The sequence below is a fragment of the Limulus polyphemus genome, unplaced genomic scaffold (assembly GCF_000517525.1).
Source record: "Limulus polyphemus unplaced genomic scaffold, Limulus_polyphemus-2.1.2 Scaffold250, whole genome shotgun sequence".
Taxonomy (NCBI): domain Eukaryota; kingdom Metazoa; phylum Arthropoda; class Merostomata; order Xiphosura; family Limulidae; genus Limulus; species Limulus polyphemus.
The window spans coordinates 333,080-350,198 of NW_013665860.1; the positions used below are offsets into that span (position 1 = coordinate 333,080).

Below are 17,119 nucleotides of genomic sequence, written 5' to 3' on the forward strand. Positions count from 1 at the left end.
CTAGTAAAATAGTTTTAATTGTCTTCAATTCGAAATCTAGTTTAGGTTTTGAACAGATAACTAGAGCCCAATGGACTAAAGTAGCAATAAGGTTCGTTTTGCGACTGAAAGAATCCCATCGTGTATATTGTCCTGTAAAGGTAGGTTCTCTGTATATACCGATGAGAAAACGAAAGTAATCTTTTTCAACTAAGACGTCTAGGAACGGTAAAGAGTTATGTTGTTCCTTTTCGAAAGTAAATCTGAAGCCCAGTGCAACGAGTTTAGGTCTTGTAAGAAACACTCACATTCCTGTTCAGTTTTAAAAATGACAAATGTGTCGTCTAAATAGCGAAAGTAAACAGCAGGTCTGGTAACTTTGTTGAATAGTTCTTTTTCATGGACACCAACGAAAATATTGGCTAAGGCAGGTCCAAGAGGAGAACCCATGGCGACTCCTTCAATCTGTTGATACATGATATCATTAAAGCTGAATTCCACAGAACATGTCATCAGTTCAATAAACAGGTCCTTAGGTATTGGAGGGCACTGAACTTCTCCGCCATACAAAGTATCTGCACAAATTACAACTACACGGATAGCAAGTTAAAAATTATTGCAAATAGTCTGTCAACCTTTCATCTCTATATCTTTCAAGCTACCTTTATTAAAACAAATAAACCTGTCCTTTGACGCCAAAAATAATTCCTATACAATCTACACATCCTTCAGTAGGTCTGTGATATTTCCTGATTGTAAATATATTCAAACTTATAGACAAACAATATTACAAATGTTTGTAAATATTTACATTTTCTCTGATATGGTTTTACATATTTAAATTAGTAACAAAAAACTAATGGAGCTTGGAAAGCTGGCTTTTGTTTTAGTAATCGAGAGAATATTCTCTTCAATTATTTATTTAATTTTACAACCACTTGTTGCTCCCTGCTTTGATCTCCTCCTCCTTTGATAGGCGACGCCACTAGAACCCGAAGTAAACTTCTCTAATAGTTGATAGGGTGAATTTCACTAAATTTTGTCAAGACATGAATATGTGCGAAAGTTAACTAAAAGTTATGACTTCGTTAGTACGATAAAATCAAAATGTCACTATGAGCCCATCTTGCTCATTGTAACAAGATGATTAAGAAAAATATGATTTTTTAAAGTTTACTTTTGAATTTTTTTTCTTTTCATGGTGTGCAACTGGTAAACTGTAACTGTAAGTATATCATAATTCATTTTCAAAATTAAGTCGGGAATTTCAACTAAGTTACGTAACTATGGTCGTAATTGACAGTTGTTAGCATGGACCTACAAAAGGTTAAGCTAAAGGAGTAAGGTTTGAATTGGATCGTAAATTTGTAATAATACTAACATATACATATGTATTAAAACTTGATAACGAGGAACCCACATTTTATTTTTAGAAAATAAAAGTTTTGAGATGGCCTGACTGGGTAATAAAAAACTGTGTTATAAATGTACGACGTTTCGACAAGGTTTTGTTATCTTCAGGACAAAATCTTGTCGAAACGTCGGACATTTATAATAAAGTATAAAGTTTTTTCAATACCCAGTCAAGCCATCTCAAAACTTTTATACATATATATATATATATATATAAATTATAATTTAATTTTAACTTTAAAGACGACAATCTAGGCCATCCCATCCACTATATTAAACTCAATAAAAATAAAACTTGGAGCCAGTCCTCATCATTCAAATACTTATCCAGATTTCTGTTAATCTCCCTTAATTTATTTATATTAACTACATCTATGATATCTGAAGGCAACCAATTCCAAAGGTCAAGCTCTCTCTAAAAAAAAATTTCCTCTGCAAATGACTCCTGCCATGCAAAAATTTATATTTATGGCCCTTCTTCTTACCATTCTCATCATTAAGTGAGAAAATAGATGATGCATGAACACTGTTAAATCCCTTAACAATCCTAAACACATTAATAAGATCCTCTCTAACACTTCTGTTAGAAAACAATTTCAGTGTTCTTAACCAGTCCTCATGTGACAACTTTTCATCCCAGGTATTGTCCCCTGGTGGGACAGCGGTAAGTCTTCTGATTTACAATGCTAAAACCAGGGGTTTGATGTGGCTTTTCTATAAGAAAACACACACTCATCTGAGGTATCATCCTAGTAGCCCTTTTCTGAATCCTTTCCAACAATTTAATGTCCTTCCTAAGATAAGAAGCCCAAGCCTGAATACAATACTCCAAATGAGGTCTAGCTAGTGGCCTATACAATGACATTATGGACACAATACTCCAAGTGCAGCCTAACCAGTGACATATACAATGAACTTATAACCTCTAAACTCATATTCAATGTTTTTGAAGATACAACCTAAAATCTTATTTGTGCTGCCACTAGCAACAGCACATTAATTGGATGACTTAAGAGGCTGATTAACAAGGCATTGATGCTACTAACTTATTCATCTCAATTATTCAGCAAACAAGCTGTTTAAAACACTGAAAATAAATATAAAATAGTAGCGTCAATACTACGTATTCTTGAAGTCTTATATAATCATAGGTTCAGTGTGGTGAATAAAACAGAACTAAAAACACCTAACATATACAATCCACAACTATAAGAAGCCAAGTGTTATTTTATTTGATCTAAACCATGGTTACTGATGAGTGGAATTCTGTGAAACTGGTATAACTCGGTGACAAGTGGTGAATCAAATGATAGATTGGGTTTCATATTTATATTATGTATCTTAAACAGCTCTATGCTGTGGTGAGTAAATGACAAATAAAAACACCGTAGTGCAGAAAAGCAGCATTTTGTTTGTTTGAAAGTGATAATTGTTTAATTTTTAAGAGTATTCACAAAATACACAACACCATTCTAATATTGAAGTTATTGTCTTCCATAATATCGTTCTTTTGTCTGAAACCCCCTCCCCCCACATCAGCAGATATCTTACCTCAAAAGTGCAACAAAATGAGATTTAACATAGGATTCTCCTGTAGGATACTTTTCTTTTTGTTACCACTGAACTGAATGCATATATAGCTTTTCAAAAAGGATAGTAATTGTGTGTGTCTAGCAATAAGGTCAGCCTAAAGAATACTGCCCCATGGTGTCATTTCTTATGACCAAAAAATTTATTATACCATAGAATTCTGGCCGAGTGTCAAAGTTAGGCATCTAAGCCCTAATCTTTGTGGCAACTAACGTGGTATTGAAAGTTATAGTCAATAATTGTTTGTTATGAAAAAAAAAACATTCCGAGCAACAAAAACTGACTGCTCACTGAAAGTTGGGGATTCAGTTGGAGGTTTTGAGAACAATTGGGGTTAGGGTTTGAGAAGATGTGGCTAGGCATTGAAAGTTGAAAGTAAAACTTGAATGTTCTGTTGGTGACTATTTGGTTAAATGTAATAAATGTCAATTTTGTTTTTGTTTCTAATTTTTGTGTATGCTGTTTTTTTGGGGTGCAAGAGGAAAATGTGGTCCTTGTTGACATCTGGCCTTGGCTGAAGCTTAGTGACTAAGTAGCCAGACCCGGTATTTGGACATATTTTACTATTCGTGCATCCCTAATCTTTACACTGATGCCTCACTTCCAGGTTGGGTTGTGGTTCTCAACATCATCACTCTCGCCAGGGACTGATCTCAAGATGAGAATTCTCTATACATCAATATTCTGGAGATGACCATGGTTTATCTGGCCTGCCCTCTTCTTTGGTCATGGTTATCAGGTTATTTTGTGATGATAAATTCAAACAACTCTGCAGTCATTACTTCAGTCAACTGCCAGGTAGGCAGATGTTCCTGTACTTTTTTTGCTCTAGACTTTGTCTTCATCTTATGACATGTCGTGCCTCTGGAGTTTGTATCTGATGGCAGATTTCTTCTTCTGCCTTGATGAGATTCATCTCATGGACTGTTCCTTACATCCTTCGGTTTTCTGTTGGATTTGTTCCTATTTTGGAACTGCTCAGATTGATGCTTTTATGGCTCCCACTTTGGAGGTCTCTTCTCACTCAACCTCAGTCTTTCATTTTTCATGATTGGTTATCACATATTCATCTTCATGCATGGGATTTGTCCAGTCTTTTGCATGATGTATGGGATTTTCCCATGGATTACCTTGTTTTCTCTCTGAAGTTTGTCAATCTTGTACTCTTTCCCTCTATCAATGTACATGGCATGTCTACTGTCACTGGTTCCACAGCCACTCTGTTTAGCCAGGTCATCTTACTCCTCTGCATTTTTCTCCCTTCTTTTCCTAGCTTTTCATCTAGGACCTGTCTAGTTTGACCAGTGCAGGTTATAATGGGGCATTTTCCACAATCTTCTGATACTTACCAGGCAATAACCGTTTCACCCCTCATCTGGTCTTTCTCCTGGGCTTGTGTGTGGTTCTTTAGGCTCTTCCATGCCTCCCCCCCCCTTTAGCCTTTTACATTCTCTTCCTTGTATCATTTGTTTCTCAAGATATATTCTTACCTTCTCTTTGCTTGTGATCATCATCATTCAGACATTTATGCCTTAGACACTTCCCTTACTTTCAGTTGATGTTGTTTCCAGTCCACTCCTTTCTAGCAAAAACTTGGGCTGCCTGGGAAGGTGATTGGACATTTTGTCCTATCCTTTTCCCCTGTATTTCATCATTGTATGATTGTTATGATCCTGATAGTCTTTTGTATCGTTTACAGACTGTCCATTGCTTTTTTTTGGAAATCACCATTGCCTATTTTTACTGTGGCAGGCTTCCTTCTCTCAGGACTTGTTCTATTTGTTGTTAACTGGTTGAGTTTGCCATCTCATCCTCCTCACTTATTATTCTTTGTGTGAATCTGACCAGATGCTTTTTTGCATCACCTCACACCAGTTGTAGAATATCACAGCCTCTCTTGCTTGTTTTCATTGGCCTTTGGAGAAGATCTTACAGGCTGGTATGTGAACTACAGTTAAAACATTTGTTTTCCATTGGTTAAGTAATCAGACAGTTCAAGGCTTCAGCTGGCTGATTTTTTGCTTCACATCATCCTCTCCAGAGGCTTTAGTGTGATGTGAAAAAATAAAATGAAATTAATGGTTTAAATGCAGAAAGTTGGTGAGGAATTAGAATGTACCTAACGATTGGGATAAAAATTGTGTAAACTGCCAATGTTTTCCTTCTCATTCTTCTTAATTATCCATATTGGATTTCAAATCGGAGCTGTTTAAAAAAGCATTTCAGATATAAAATTCTATTTCTAAATATCTGATTTGGAATATGAAGTGGACAAATTAAGAAGAATGCAGGAAAATAAAATTGTTAAAATTCTTGAAAGTTGAATTTTTAAAACTTATTTTTTAATTTTTACTTTATTTTTAGATGAAGTCAGTGTCACATAATTAGAATGGATGAAGGACGAAATCCATCAACATCCAATTCAGATTCAAGCAGTGCAGCCATAGATAGTTCTTCCTGTTTTGAGAGTATATTCCGCAGAAGGGCTACTCAAAGAAAAGGAATAAAGTACAGAAAAGTTTTGGTCAGTCATGCTTTATCAGGATCCCATTCTTCCAAAAATCATCCCCATTATGGCTATGCCAATAATAGGATATGCACTACAAAATATAGTCTTCTTTCTTTTATACCTAAAAATTTGTTTGAACAGTTTCATAGGTTTGCAAATTTGTATTTCCTTGGTATTGTGCTCTTGAATTGGTTACCTCAGATAAATGCTTTTGGAAAGGAAATTTCTATGATACCTGTAGTTTTTGTGCTTGGAGTAACTGCTGTGAAAGATGCATTTGAAGATTATCGCCGTTACTTGTCTGATAAGAGAGTCAATAACTTGACATGTAGAGTGTACAGCTGGTAAGTGGGCAGTCATTTATTCTATAACTATTTGTTTAGCTTAAGAGTTAAGGACAATAAGTTTGTAATATGCGTTGGGATGGTTTAGCAGTTTAAGTAATGAACTCTATTTCATTATAAGACATCTTCTTTACATCAGTGTAAGCTTTTCATGTTAACTTTTGTTAAATTAAAAGGCAGCTAATTTATTAATCAAAATTAACATCATTTTGGGGAACTTTTCATTTCCATCCATGAACGACAATGCAGTGTATTTCACTAAAACTGAATATAAATTAAAAATCATACTGATATGTGGTGGTGCACCTGAAGAATGAGAGATGTCCATTAGAAAAATGGAATAATGTATATAAAATTGATTGTAAATGTTATAATATTAAATGCACTGGGAACAGGACGACAAAGATTAAAATTGGGGAATAAAAGTGTGCCACAAAAAATGGAAAACTTTTAAGAGTCTGATTTAGCTTAATGTGTTTCTTTAACAGGTCATAATATTGATAATGAGAATTTCAAAATTTGAGACATAGAACAAAATCATACCCTTAGGGGATTTTTAGATGGATGGCATATAGTAATTTCAGGAACAACTCTTGAACTCTTGATGCCCCATTTCTTAACTCTTTTTAGCATGGGCTCGGTCCCTGGGTCTGACTTCGTAATCATTTTGTGCTTATTATAGTTTTCATGCTATAACTTTTAAACTAGTAAGTGAATGTTAATGAAATTTGGCACATTATCAGTAAACATTACAATGTTTTTATACGCAAAATATAATTTTTTTTATTAAGTCTTATGGTTTGTAAAGCAATGTTTTTCTCAAGCCTTTTTTTTTGCATGTTACCTATCTATCATGCAAAGTAATTTTCATTTTAAGATTAAAAATATTTTTATGCATCAGAAAGTTTTCAAATTTCACATGTGAAACCTTTATAATGTCCAGATAGTTATCAAATGTTTCTTAAGAAAAAACTTTATATTTTATCTGTTATTTTCAGTAATAAATCTCTGTACGGGTTCGATCAATTTGACCAATTTTGTAACCACCATAAAAAGTTGGGAAATAAATATAAATTATGCCTTTGTCACTCTAGAATGACTGCAAATTATAACACGAAAACACAAATGTTTAGAGTAAATAGCTTATATCTCATAATATTATACATTTATATATATTTATTATTTTTATTATATTGATCTTTCAGCCGTGCCTGGCTAACAATACAGAAATTACAATGACATGGCGCACGTGCAAACAATTCTCTTTCAGTTATGGCTTTTGTACTTGATGTAGTTCGCTAAGCCTTTAAAATTTTGCATGTGGAGGATATGAAATGAAATAATTTTTTTAGGTTTTTTATATATAGCTTATATATAAAAACATCCTTGTTGGGCTCCCCTTTTTCTTTTTTAACATTTTTTAAGAATCTATTAAAAAGATCCTAAATGAGGACAGGAACGAGCTCATAAACAAGAAAAATAATAGCAGTAGCCATTTTTAGCTCACAGTATAAATGTAAAAATGTGCTTTATGGCATAACCATGTTTTATTCACCCAGATCCCTTTGCCCCTTTCCCCTTTGTTGGCAGGCCTGCTGCTGGTTGTAATCAAAATGTTGGATTGTTGTTATTTTTTCAGGTGCAGATACAGACCGTTATCTGACAGGGGTCACACCACAAATTTCAATATTTTTTAAATAAAGCCTTATTGCAAATTATTACTGAAAGAACATGTATAATATAGTCTGAGTGGCACAAACAGATCTTCATTTATCACTTACAAAGGAGAAAAACAAAGTTCCATCCCCAACATTTAGAAAAGCTTATTAACTTATGATAAATGTGTTGAATGGTAATACTCTAATTACATAATCAAAATTTTGCACAGAAGATTAATCTCTAAATATGTTGAGGTGTTGCATTCTTTTAGGATTTTGTCATGTAAGTTTATCCACCACCAAGTCGATGTCGGTACCTTTTCCATAACATACATGCAACAGAACCAAACCATTAATATGCTTTTCCTTCATTGTGTTGTGAACATAGGTCTATAGTCCAGTGCACTGATACTTCACTCACACTTACAGTTGGTAACTGCAGTTGTGCAGAACAAGAGAAGGATGTGGTGTAAGTGGGGGAGAAATGCTTTGTCTAATAGTTTCAGTGTGCCAGCTGCTTTATTTAGTTGGTTTCAAAACATATTTCTGGGCTTATCTTTTCCCCAAGATTTTCAGGATTGGGTAGATATTTTGTATGATTGGCAGCAAAGTTCCTTACATGCCCCTCTACTTCTCCCTATTACATTCCCATAATCACTGATTGCCTGTAAATTTCTGTTTGATCTCTCCAAAACCTGTCATTCAAAGCTGTGATAATCTCATCCAGTATTGGAATTGTCATATTTCTTTTAAAGTAACATGTTTACTGGCATGCTTTTTTTAGTTGGTTTCAAAACATATTTCTGGGCTTATCTTTTCCCCAAGATTGTCAGGATTGGGTAGATATTTTGTATCATTGGCAGCAAAGTTCCTTACATGCCCCTCTACTTCTCCCTATTACATTCCCATAATCACTGATTGCCTGTAAATTTCTGTTTGATCTCTCCAAAACCTGTCATTCAAAGCTGTGATAATCTCATCCAGTATTGGAATTGTCATATTTCTTTTAAAGTAACATGTTTACTGGCATGTTTTCATGATAGCGTATTCTGTTTACAGCTCTTGAAGCCTGGGGTTCAACATTCACAAGGTTTGAGGTAGTGGTAGTGACTCTGAAGATGTTCTGATGGAAATTGTCAATGTTCTGATGTTTTTCCTGGAGGGCATCAATGACTGATTTGACTTCAGAGACAGATTTGATCACATCTTTGTTATTGGACTGCAGGCTAACACTGATTGGGTAGACATATGAGAGAATTGCTTTTGTGTTATTTGGGGCTGATATGAATGTGAACTGATGGTAGAGAGATATGGCATCACACATCATGAATGTATTCCAGCCTCTTGGGAGTGTACACAGATCCTCAAGAAAATTAACCATAAGTTTATACAAAATTGCAAATAAATTATAGCATCATGGTGCTGTATCCACTTTGTTTTACACATCTTACTATAATGAATGTAGCGTGTATGTCAATATCTATGTACATAACCAAAACTTTTGCGCCATCTATTAAATGGCTCCACAAACAAAAAATCCTTAAAAATTTCACACTTTGAGTATTCAAAATTCATATAACTATAAAAAAACTGTGGTATGGGCAACAACCATGTCTTTATAATAGAACCCAATTTTAAATAAAAGTACTCTCCTCACAACAAGTACATGACTTTCACTGTACATGAGGGTTTGATTATATCTATTGATGTAGTTTTTTAAATGTAGCACTGAGAAACTGGAATTTAAAAAAAAAAAATATTACTTTTTCAATAAATGGTCCCATTTTTAACATACAAAAACGTTATAGTTTATATCAGTAAAATTTATGATAACTTTTGAGCTCTGTATATTGAATCATTTTGATATAATGAGTTACCTATGACTAAAGAGCACAACACCAACACTTTTCTCATGCAGTACTTCCCAGTACTTTTTCTAATTTTTTTTCAATGAGGTATGAATACTGTGATTAGTAATTACTAGCACAAACAGCTGCTGTTACAGCAGTGTTTCTGCTAGTTTCTTTTAATTTCTTCCTATTCTCTTTTTCATTCAGGTGGAGATCCTCAATGTTGACCTGCCACTTTGGTGAAAATTTATAGAATTGCACCACTGTTTCAGCCGAGTCCATCATATTCCGTGCATAAGGAAGTTTGATGGCTCTCACAACAGCTAAGTTTAATTTGTGTGAGACATAATGAGTGTATAAAGTCTTTGGAGTTTGGGCCAATATTCTTGAACTCACTCCCCTCTGTGCCTCACTCAAGTTACCAGCCCCATTGTGAGTCCGAATTTGGCAGTTCTCTAAAGCCTCATTCATAAAGTTTACCCATAATGTTCTCTGATATAATATAATAATAGGTAGGCAAACAATGACTGATAAACATAAGGAATAAGGAATAGTTTTATTGATGGTGGGACATACTACATGTTTTGACAGAACATTGATCTGTCTTCTTCATACCTGGAGAAACATACAGCTCTTAAACCTTACTAAATATTACTGTTTTCAATTGGAGCCTGGTGGTAAAAAATGTACTGGATATGAATTATCTGTCATTTTAGTTGGTCAGTAAACATATTTGTATTGCTTCTTACTGTTGTACATGTTCATCAGATAAGTTGCATTAGAAAAAAAAAAGCTGTCACAGCACATTTTTTATGTATTTGTTGCCTGTGAATTATATTAGTATGTTCTATAAGTGTCTGACAGAAAGCTGGTTTAAGAGCAGAGCTTAAATTATGATGACAATGTAAGACTTCAAGATTCCCACTTTTCTAGTAGTTCACTTCATAGAATGTTGAAAAAGATTGGCATTCGTCTCACAGCTGTTGTTAGATCAGAGTAACAAGTCTTGAATTTTCAGTGATTTTAATAATTTTGTGAAATTTGTAAAATGTGCATTAGTTAGTGGTTGTCATTTTACAGTGCAGTTTGTAAACAGAATGTAATGTTGAAATGTAAGTTTTTGTTTCACAGACATTTTATAAAGAATCATCAGGTACAATTTAATTGAAAAAGGCATCAAACACATAATGGAAACTTCAGTTGGTGGATATAATATACAATCATATTTTAAATAGGTTTTTGTATTCAATAAACCACAAATATATTAAGCTCATTTAATAGTATCGTAGCTGAGAAGTTCTAATGTGGTGTGCTAGTCAAAACGTACCAGTATTTAAGGTCTTGTTAATTAAAACTTTGTATAGAAAAAAAAACAAGTAAAACAACTAAAAATAAAATAATTAAAAAATGACTAAAAACAATTTTTAATATTTTTACCTTATCCTACATAGGATTCTTGTGATAAGTACCTTCTACATCACAGATTGCATATTAAAGTTAAGTTTATAGCTGTTTCAGCTTTTCTATAGAAGTACAGGAGTCTAAGCTCAATATCTTTGCAAAGGTAAACATGCATTGTGTATCTTGATATTGAATATCCCATTTCTTTTATAAAGAAATCTTAGTAATGTATATAGGGTGCCCAGACATGAATTTATTATTCTGCCAGTTCCATGTTGCACTGTCATGATATTTCAAGCATGTTATAATGTTCCTTCATTGGTCTAATGGAGTTCTAGTAGCCATTGTAGCAGAGGCTAAAGACTAAAGCACAAGTAAACAACTTTATTGACATAATTTTAGGATGTCTCATTTACCATGATTAGGTTGGGGGATGTTGTATTTACTTAAACTTGTATATTTCATCCTGAATGTATTTTGAACTATCTTTAGTCATGTATTTCATATAGCAATAACAAGTAATAATTTATGCCAATTCTGTAAAAGTTAACATAAGTACATACCAAGAATAAATCACGCTTTCAAGCAAGTGGATAAGAGGGCCATTATGTAAAAGGAAACTAGACTATTATAACTGGGAGTATCTAGCTTTATAAGAGACTATATGAATAATGGTACATAAGTAACAAGAACACATGGTTGGCTAATACATTGGGTCACAATACAGGCTATTCGGTGTTTAAAAGTATATACTATAAGGTTACTGATATACAACAATCATCTGAAAACATTGAACTTTGATTACAATACATGGATTTGATACAACTCTGAAAGTTTAAGTGATTTATATGCATATATCAGAAACAACCTGTGTCTGAAAAGTAACACCAAATAATTTTCACTCACAACCAAAAGTTGAACATAACTGTTTTAGGATGAAAGGTTAATTAAAAAGATCTATTTTATCAAATCTTAATCTACTGTTAGTGTTTTAATATTTCTTGTGCATATACTGAAGGAGTGGTATGCATTAAACATATTGACTGATCAAGTTATAGGCTTATGTGTCAAACAAACAATTATATACTCACTCAATGAAGAATAAAATGATTCAAGAACTAATATGAAAAATTATTAAGTTCATTGAAACATTATATCTAAAACTTTCATATGAAGTTTTGTTCTTCCCCCTTTAATTTTTAACCTCAAAATGTGATTTTAAATTATTTTAAAAACATATTAGAACATTTGATATGTAAAATTATCAATTACATTTCCCCTTGAAAATATTTTCTTTCATTATTTCATGGGAAGTGTATGTCATTTCACTCTGCCTACATAAATCTGTACATTCTGTAATCCAGATAAAATATTTCTTAGAAGTTTTTTATCCTGGATATCAAAGCATTTTAAAAGCATAAAAGATATAGTAAAAGAGAAAGAGAAACGGACACTTACATTTCCAACCAAGTGTTTCAACAGGATATAATCTACATATACTTTACCTGCACATTCAAACAGCCCGATGGTATGCAAGAAAAATAAGGATTTAGATGTTAACTATAGAATAGACTGGAATTTGTACTACATTATTTTAAACTGTGGTGCTTAAGGTTCAAGTGAATAGGATTTTTCTTCATAATAAGAAATATACTAGTTATTTATTTATACATTCTAGATTACGTTAAAGTACTGTATTTAATGCTTGGTTTCTTCATTCATGTATGGTGAATACTGACATATTGAAAAGGTTATAAACAGTTTTAGTTCAGACCTTAAGGGGTGATATAACTTGGGATTTTCAAAATGTTCAGGGTTGTAGCTAGGATGATTTGAGTGGTGGGTGGTAAAAAACCAGTCTAGCTCATAGATGCACGTGGATGTTCCCGCCATCGTACCCCCCCCCCCATTCCACTGGCCAGGAAAAAAAAGTTATTATTTCCATGTTTATAATTTTAATGACATTGAAAATTTGTAAATTCCTTTGAAAAATCTGATAAAACACTCCACACGAGCAGCTACTAGGCAAACACATGTTATAAGGTGAAAGACAACTCTAAGGGCAGAGACAAATTTTACTCTAGGCTGAGTTTCATTTTTCTGATTGATCTATCCTTAACAGCAGATGATTGATACAAATTAGTCAGAATAAGATTAAAAAAGTTTTAATGCAAAAAAGCACATTGATATACTTTTATATTTTAGATATCTGTAAAGTTTTGGAAATATTTTTATGCACCACATAAACTTTTACTGGAAAGGAAATAAGTTATGTATGATATCCACTGTGGATGACTGATGTCCCATGCTAAGTGCAAGTGAATTAGTGTGGCATGGGCCATTTGTTCAGTTTTGCTTGTTGTTTTTTTCCATGTGGACTTTTCTTAAAGTATTTTAGCACAAAGGCTATTTGCATCGTGACTTTTTGGGAAAAGCGTTTCTTTTTAACAAGCTAATTGCAAAGTAAACTGTACTGTGACATCGACAAAAAATTTTTCATGCTTATGGTGAACTTTTTCTCAATGATAGTTAGTGCCGTGTGGCAGTAGTCATATTGTATGGGAGTGCTGGGTGGGAAGAACAAATCCTGGGTGGCTCCACCCACTGCTGCTTTCTGTAGCTACATCTCTGAAAGTGCAAGTCAAACTGCTTGAGGTAAATCTTACTAAACTAATAGATTTGGCATCAGAGTGTAGATACTCATGATAATAGTTACAATATTTTGAAACCTAACTTCAAGTTTGTTCTTAAGCAAACATGCTTTTCTCCCGTCTTATGTTTGTAATCTCTGAAATTATTTATCTGGTGAATGGAAGTAAATTTTTGAGTAAATATTTGTTTTTTTTATCTAAAATTAACAAGACGTTTGTAATCTGTGCTGATTACTTCATTCAGTATATGTATTTTACCTAATGGCTTACAAAGGGGTAATGACATTTGGTAGTAATTGAAAAAAATTTGTATATATATAATTTTTTTTTACTGATTGAGAAGTGTATTTCAGTATGCTAATAATAATTTTTCATGTAAAAAGTCAGTTTAAATTTCTTGAACACATTTTGTTTTAACCTTATGTTCAGAGTTGCTGGAAAGTCTCAGTAGTTTATTATATGAAATTACTTGAATAAAAGATTTAACCATGTTTACCCAACAGCAAGAAGTTGTTTTGGGGTAAATAGTTCTTATTGTTTATAATAGTATATTTTAGAAGGTATTTATTACCTTCTGTTGAGATTCCTAGTACTAATGAATTGTTTGTGTCCTGTTATTGCCAAAAATCAAATCATGCTCAGCTGTTTGGGGGTGTGGGTGCATTATAAGAGCAACTGTCAATTCTCTGTATTTGGTCTGACAAAAGTACTTCTAGCATTATCAGTGGGTGGTGTTGACTGTTTATCTTGCTTCTAGTCTATTGCTTCAAAACTGAGGATGGCTTTTGCAAATAACATTTGAAAAACTTTGCTCAAAATTTAACAAACAAATTGAAATAAAATTATAAAACAAATATTCAGAAGTATCTTAGTTAATACTGAATATATGTCTGATTGTGTGTCTAGCCTTCACTGGCTAATTTTTATGTAGCTACATGGACACAAAATTTGGACTTTAAAAATAAACTTGAGTTGTATAGTGACCAAAGTACCCTATAGGTGGCTTTGTTACACACATAAATTTATATTATAAAGCAGTGTATAGTAAAATCTAATTAGTTTCAAATATTCTTACGATAGTTGGATTATTGCACAATAGCACATTAAAAATTATTACTTCAGCTTATAATAATTATTACCCAGATAATGAAATCAATTTTATAACAAATGAAATTAATGTAAAAGTAATATGCCAGAGTATTGTTATTCAGAATTGTATCATATAGAACATTTTTTTTTGTATACCATGTTGAAGCAGGTGTAATTTTTAATTGTATAAGAACAGAATATAGATGTATAATTTCAGATTATGAAAAGCAAGTATGGAATAATGTTTTAAGTTTTTCTGTGCTATTTTTATCCAGTTTTAAATAAATTTGCTTCATTAAAAGTTTTTATACATATATAAATTTTATTGAAATTTTATTTCTTTTGTTAACTATTAATAAAACTGAATGCATTGTCTCTTATATTACTTACTTGTTTTACAGCAGAATAATTTTAATGTGGTTAAAAAAGTTTTGTGAACTCAGGATTTACAAATATTAATCTTTCTCATTTTTTTCACATGTGTGTTTACAGGGAAGATGGACGATATGTTAAAACCTTATGGCAACATGTTCAAGTTGGAGACATAGTTCATCTTTCTTGCAATGAAATCATACCTGCTGACATAGTGCTGCTGAGGTCTAGTGATGACCAAGGGTTGTGTTTTATAGAAACTGCTAATCTTGATGGTGAAAGTAACCTCAAGCAGAGGCAGGTGGTCCGAGGATATGCTGCCATGGTACGATAAACAGACTACCTGGAAAATAATTTTTTTATATTTTACTCACAGTGATAGAAACAGGTTTTGTTCCATTTCAGATATTTAATTTGAAATCTTTCAACCCTATCTGAAGACTGTTTCTACATTGTACAAATAATTTGTTTGAAAAAAACATGTTTTATGGAAATATGAAATGCAGGTGGAATGTTAACTGTCATAACTATATTCTCTCTGTTACATTTATCACACAAACCTTTATTTATAGTATCAAGCTCATGTTAGTTATTAAAAGCATCTTAAGACTGCTTGCTTTTAATAAATAATGTTCAGGATGTATTTAGATAGTTTTGACCAGTAATGTAAAGAAATTTACTGAAACCTTAAATTTTGCCAAAGTTTTTCAACTTTCCTGTTTATAATTACATAAAATGAGTGATGTTCCCAGAAGCTAGTCACAATTTTTTTGGGTAAAATGTATATACAGGGGACAAAATAGTTTAATGGATTTTATTAGCAAAAACTGCATATCATTATTGAATTTGATTGGCAATTAATAAATCTTGCTTAGAATCTTTTTAACGTTCATCATTTTAACACATTATGGCAACTAAATCAAGCACTAAAAGTCTTAACTCTTTCTAAAGACATCCACTAATGAAAAGAGGTAAATGGTATGTTTTTATTCTAAAACCCTAATGTTTAGTTGTACCATACATTGTATTTCATGAACAAAATAGTTCCTAGTATATAAAGTAAAACTTCAAAATTGCAAGAACTACCAGACACATCAGCTGTAACAAAATAATGCAACAATCAATTAACCATAGAATTCTTTTAAGAAATGACTTGAAGATATTGCAACTGAACAAGGTTGTCACAGATAATTTTTTAAATTATAGTTTATTTCTTTTTGTGAGATCCCATCACTCTCTTCACAACATGGTTTCCTTGGCGTTTTGAAGAAGAAAATATATAGTGACTTTTCAGCAGTAATTATCCCTTGCAACACAGGCATCCCTTACTGTGCATGTTGTGAGGTTTTTAGTGAGTTACATTCAAACTATAATTAAACTACTTATTGTTCATGTTATACCAATTAGTGTAGCTTAAAATCATAGCTAATAATCCATACTTTAATAGCTTATAAGTTTTAAGTTCTTACTTTTATATGGCAGTATTTAAAAAAAATCCTGAATTTCCCCTACTGTGAAAATGTGACATTTTTTTTTCTCTAGGCATCCCCTCTTCTCTAATTTATTTACCCACCCTCCAAGAAGTACAAAATTTAACATAACTTACTCATTACAAAGCTGTCATCATTCAGGGAAAGATAATTTTCACTTTTGTTTGGTTACAGAGCCATCAAATAAAAAAAATAAATCAGAACTCTCTTGCCACGGCCACCTTTCACATCCTCTCTTTCAGGGTTTGTTAATATTTCACTCTTACATTTAATAGTAATTATTTTTAACCAATAGAAAGCCAAGGATTTCATCTATTAGATTACGTATTATATTACCTTGTTTTCTTTATAGAAAAATGTTAATTTCTCATTCATTACAAGCTGTGTTCCCATTGGAAACACATTGATTAGTTTGGATGAATTTGTAGTGGCTCTTGTCGCATAGTTAGAAAGCCAGAAAAATTGTTTTCTTTTTGCATATTATTATTCTATGTTTTTTGGTGCATTATTTAATTAAATAAAACTTGTTTAGTTCACGAGTATAAATAAAAGTAGTGTCATTGACAGTTGACAGCAAAAAGAAAAAGGCCCAGGTAAGTGCTTTATTTCTTGTTTTTCATGTGTATGTTTTATTTACTATTATAAAAGTAACTAAAATGTAAAAATTGGAAATTCTTTAGGTTAATTAAGGTTAGATTAGATAAAATAAATAATAATATAATAATTTTCATGAGGAACCCATGCAAGCAACTCGTGGGTAATGTAATTTGATA

At 32.4% G+C, this 17,119-nt stretch overlaps 1 protein-coding gene across 1 annotated transcript in view; it reads left to right on the top strand.

Annotated features, from left to right (window-relative positions):
* Window positions 1-966: 966 nt before the first annotated feature.
* LOC106478796 (probable phospholipid-transporting ATPase VA) overlaps window positions 967-17,119 on the top strand; it is an 82,841-nt gene continuing 66,688 nt past the window's right edge. Inside the window, exons 1-3 of the mRNA XM_022382460.1 lie at window positions 967-1,204; window positions 5,347-5,835; window positions 14,977-15,181. Coding sequence (XP_022238168.1) covers window positions 5,372-5,835; window positions 14,977-15,181 — 669 coding nt within the window. The 5' untranslated portion in view covers window positions 967-1,204; window positions 5,347-5,371. The remainder of the gene's footprint in view (window positions 1,205-5,346; window positions 5,836-14,976; window positions 15,182-17,119) is intronic.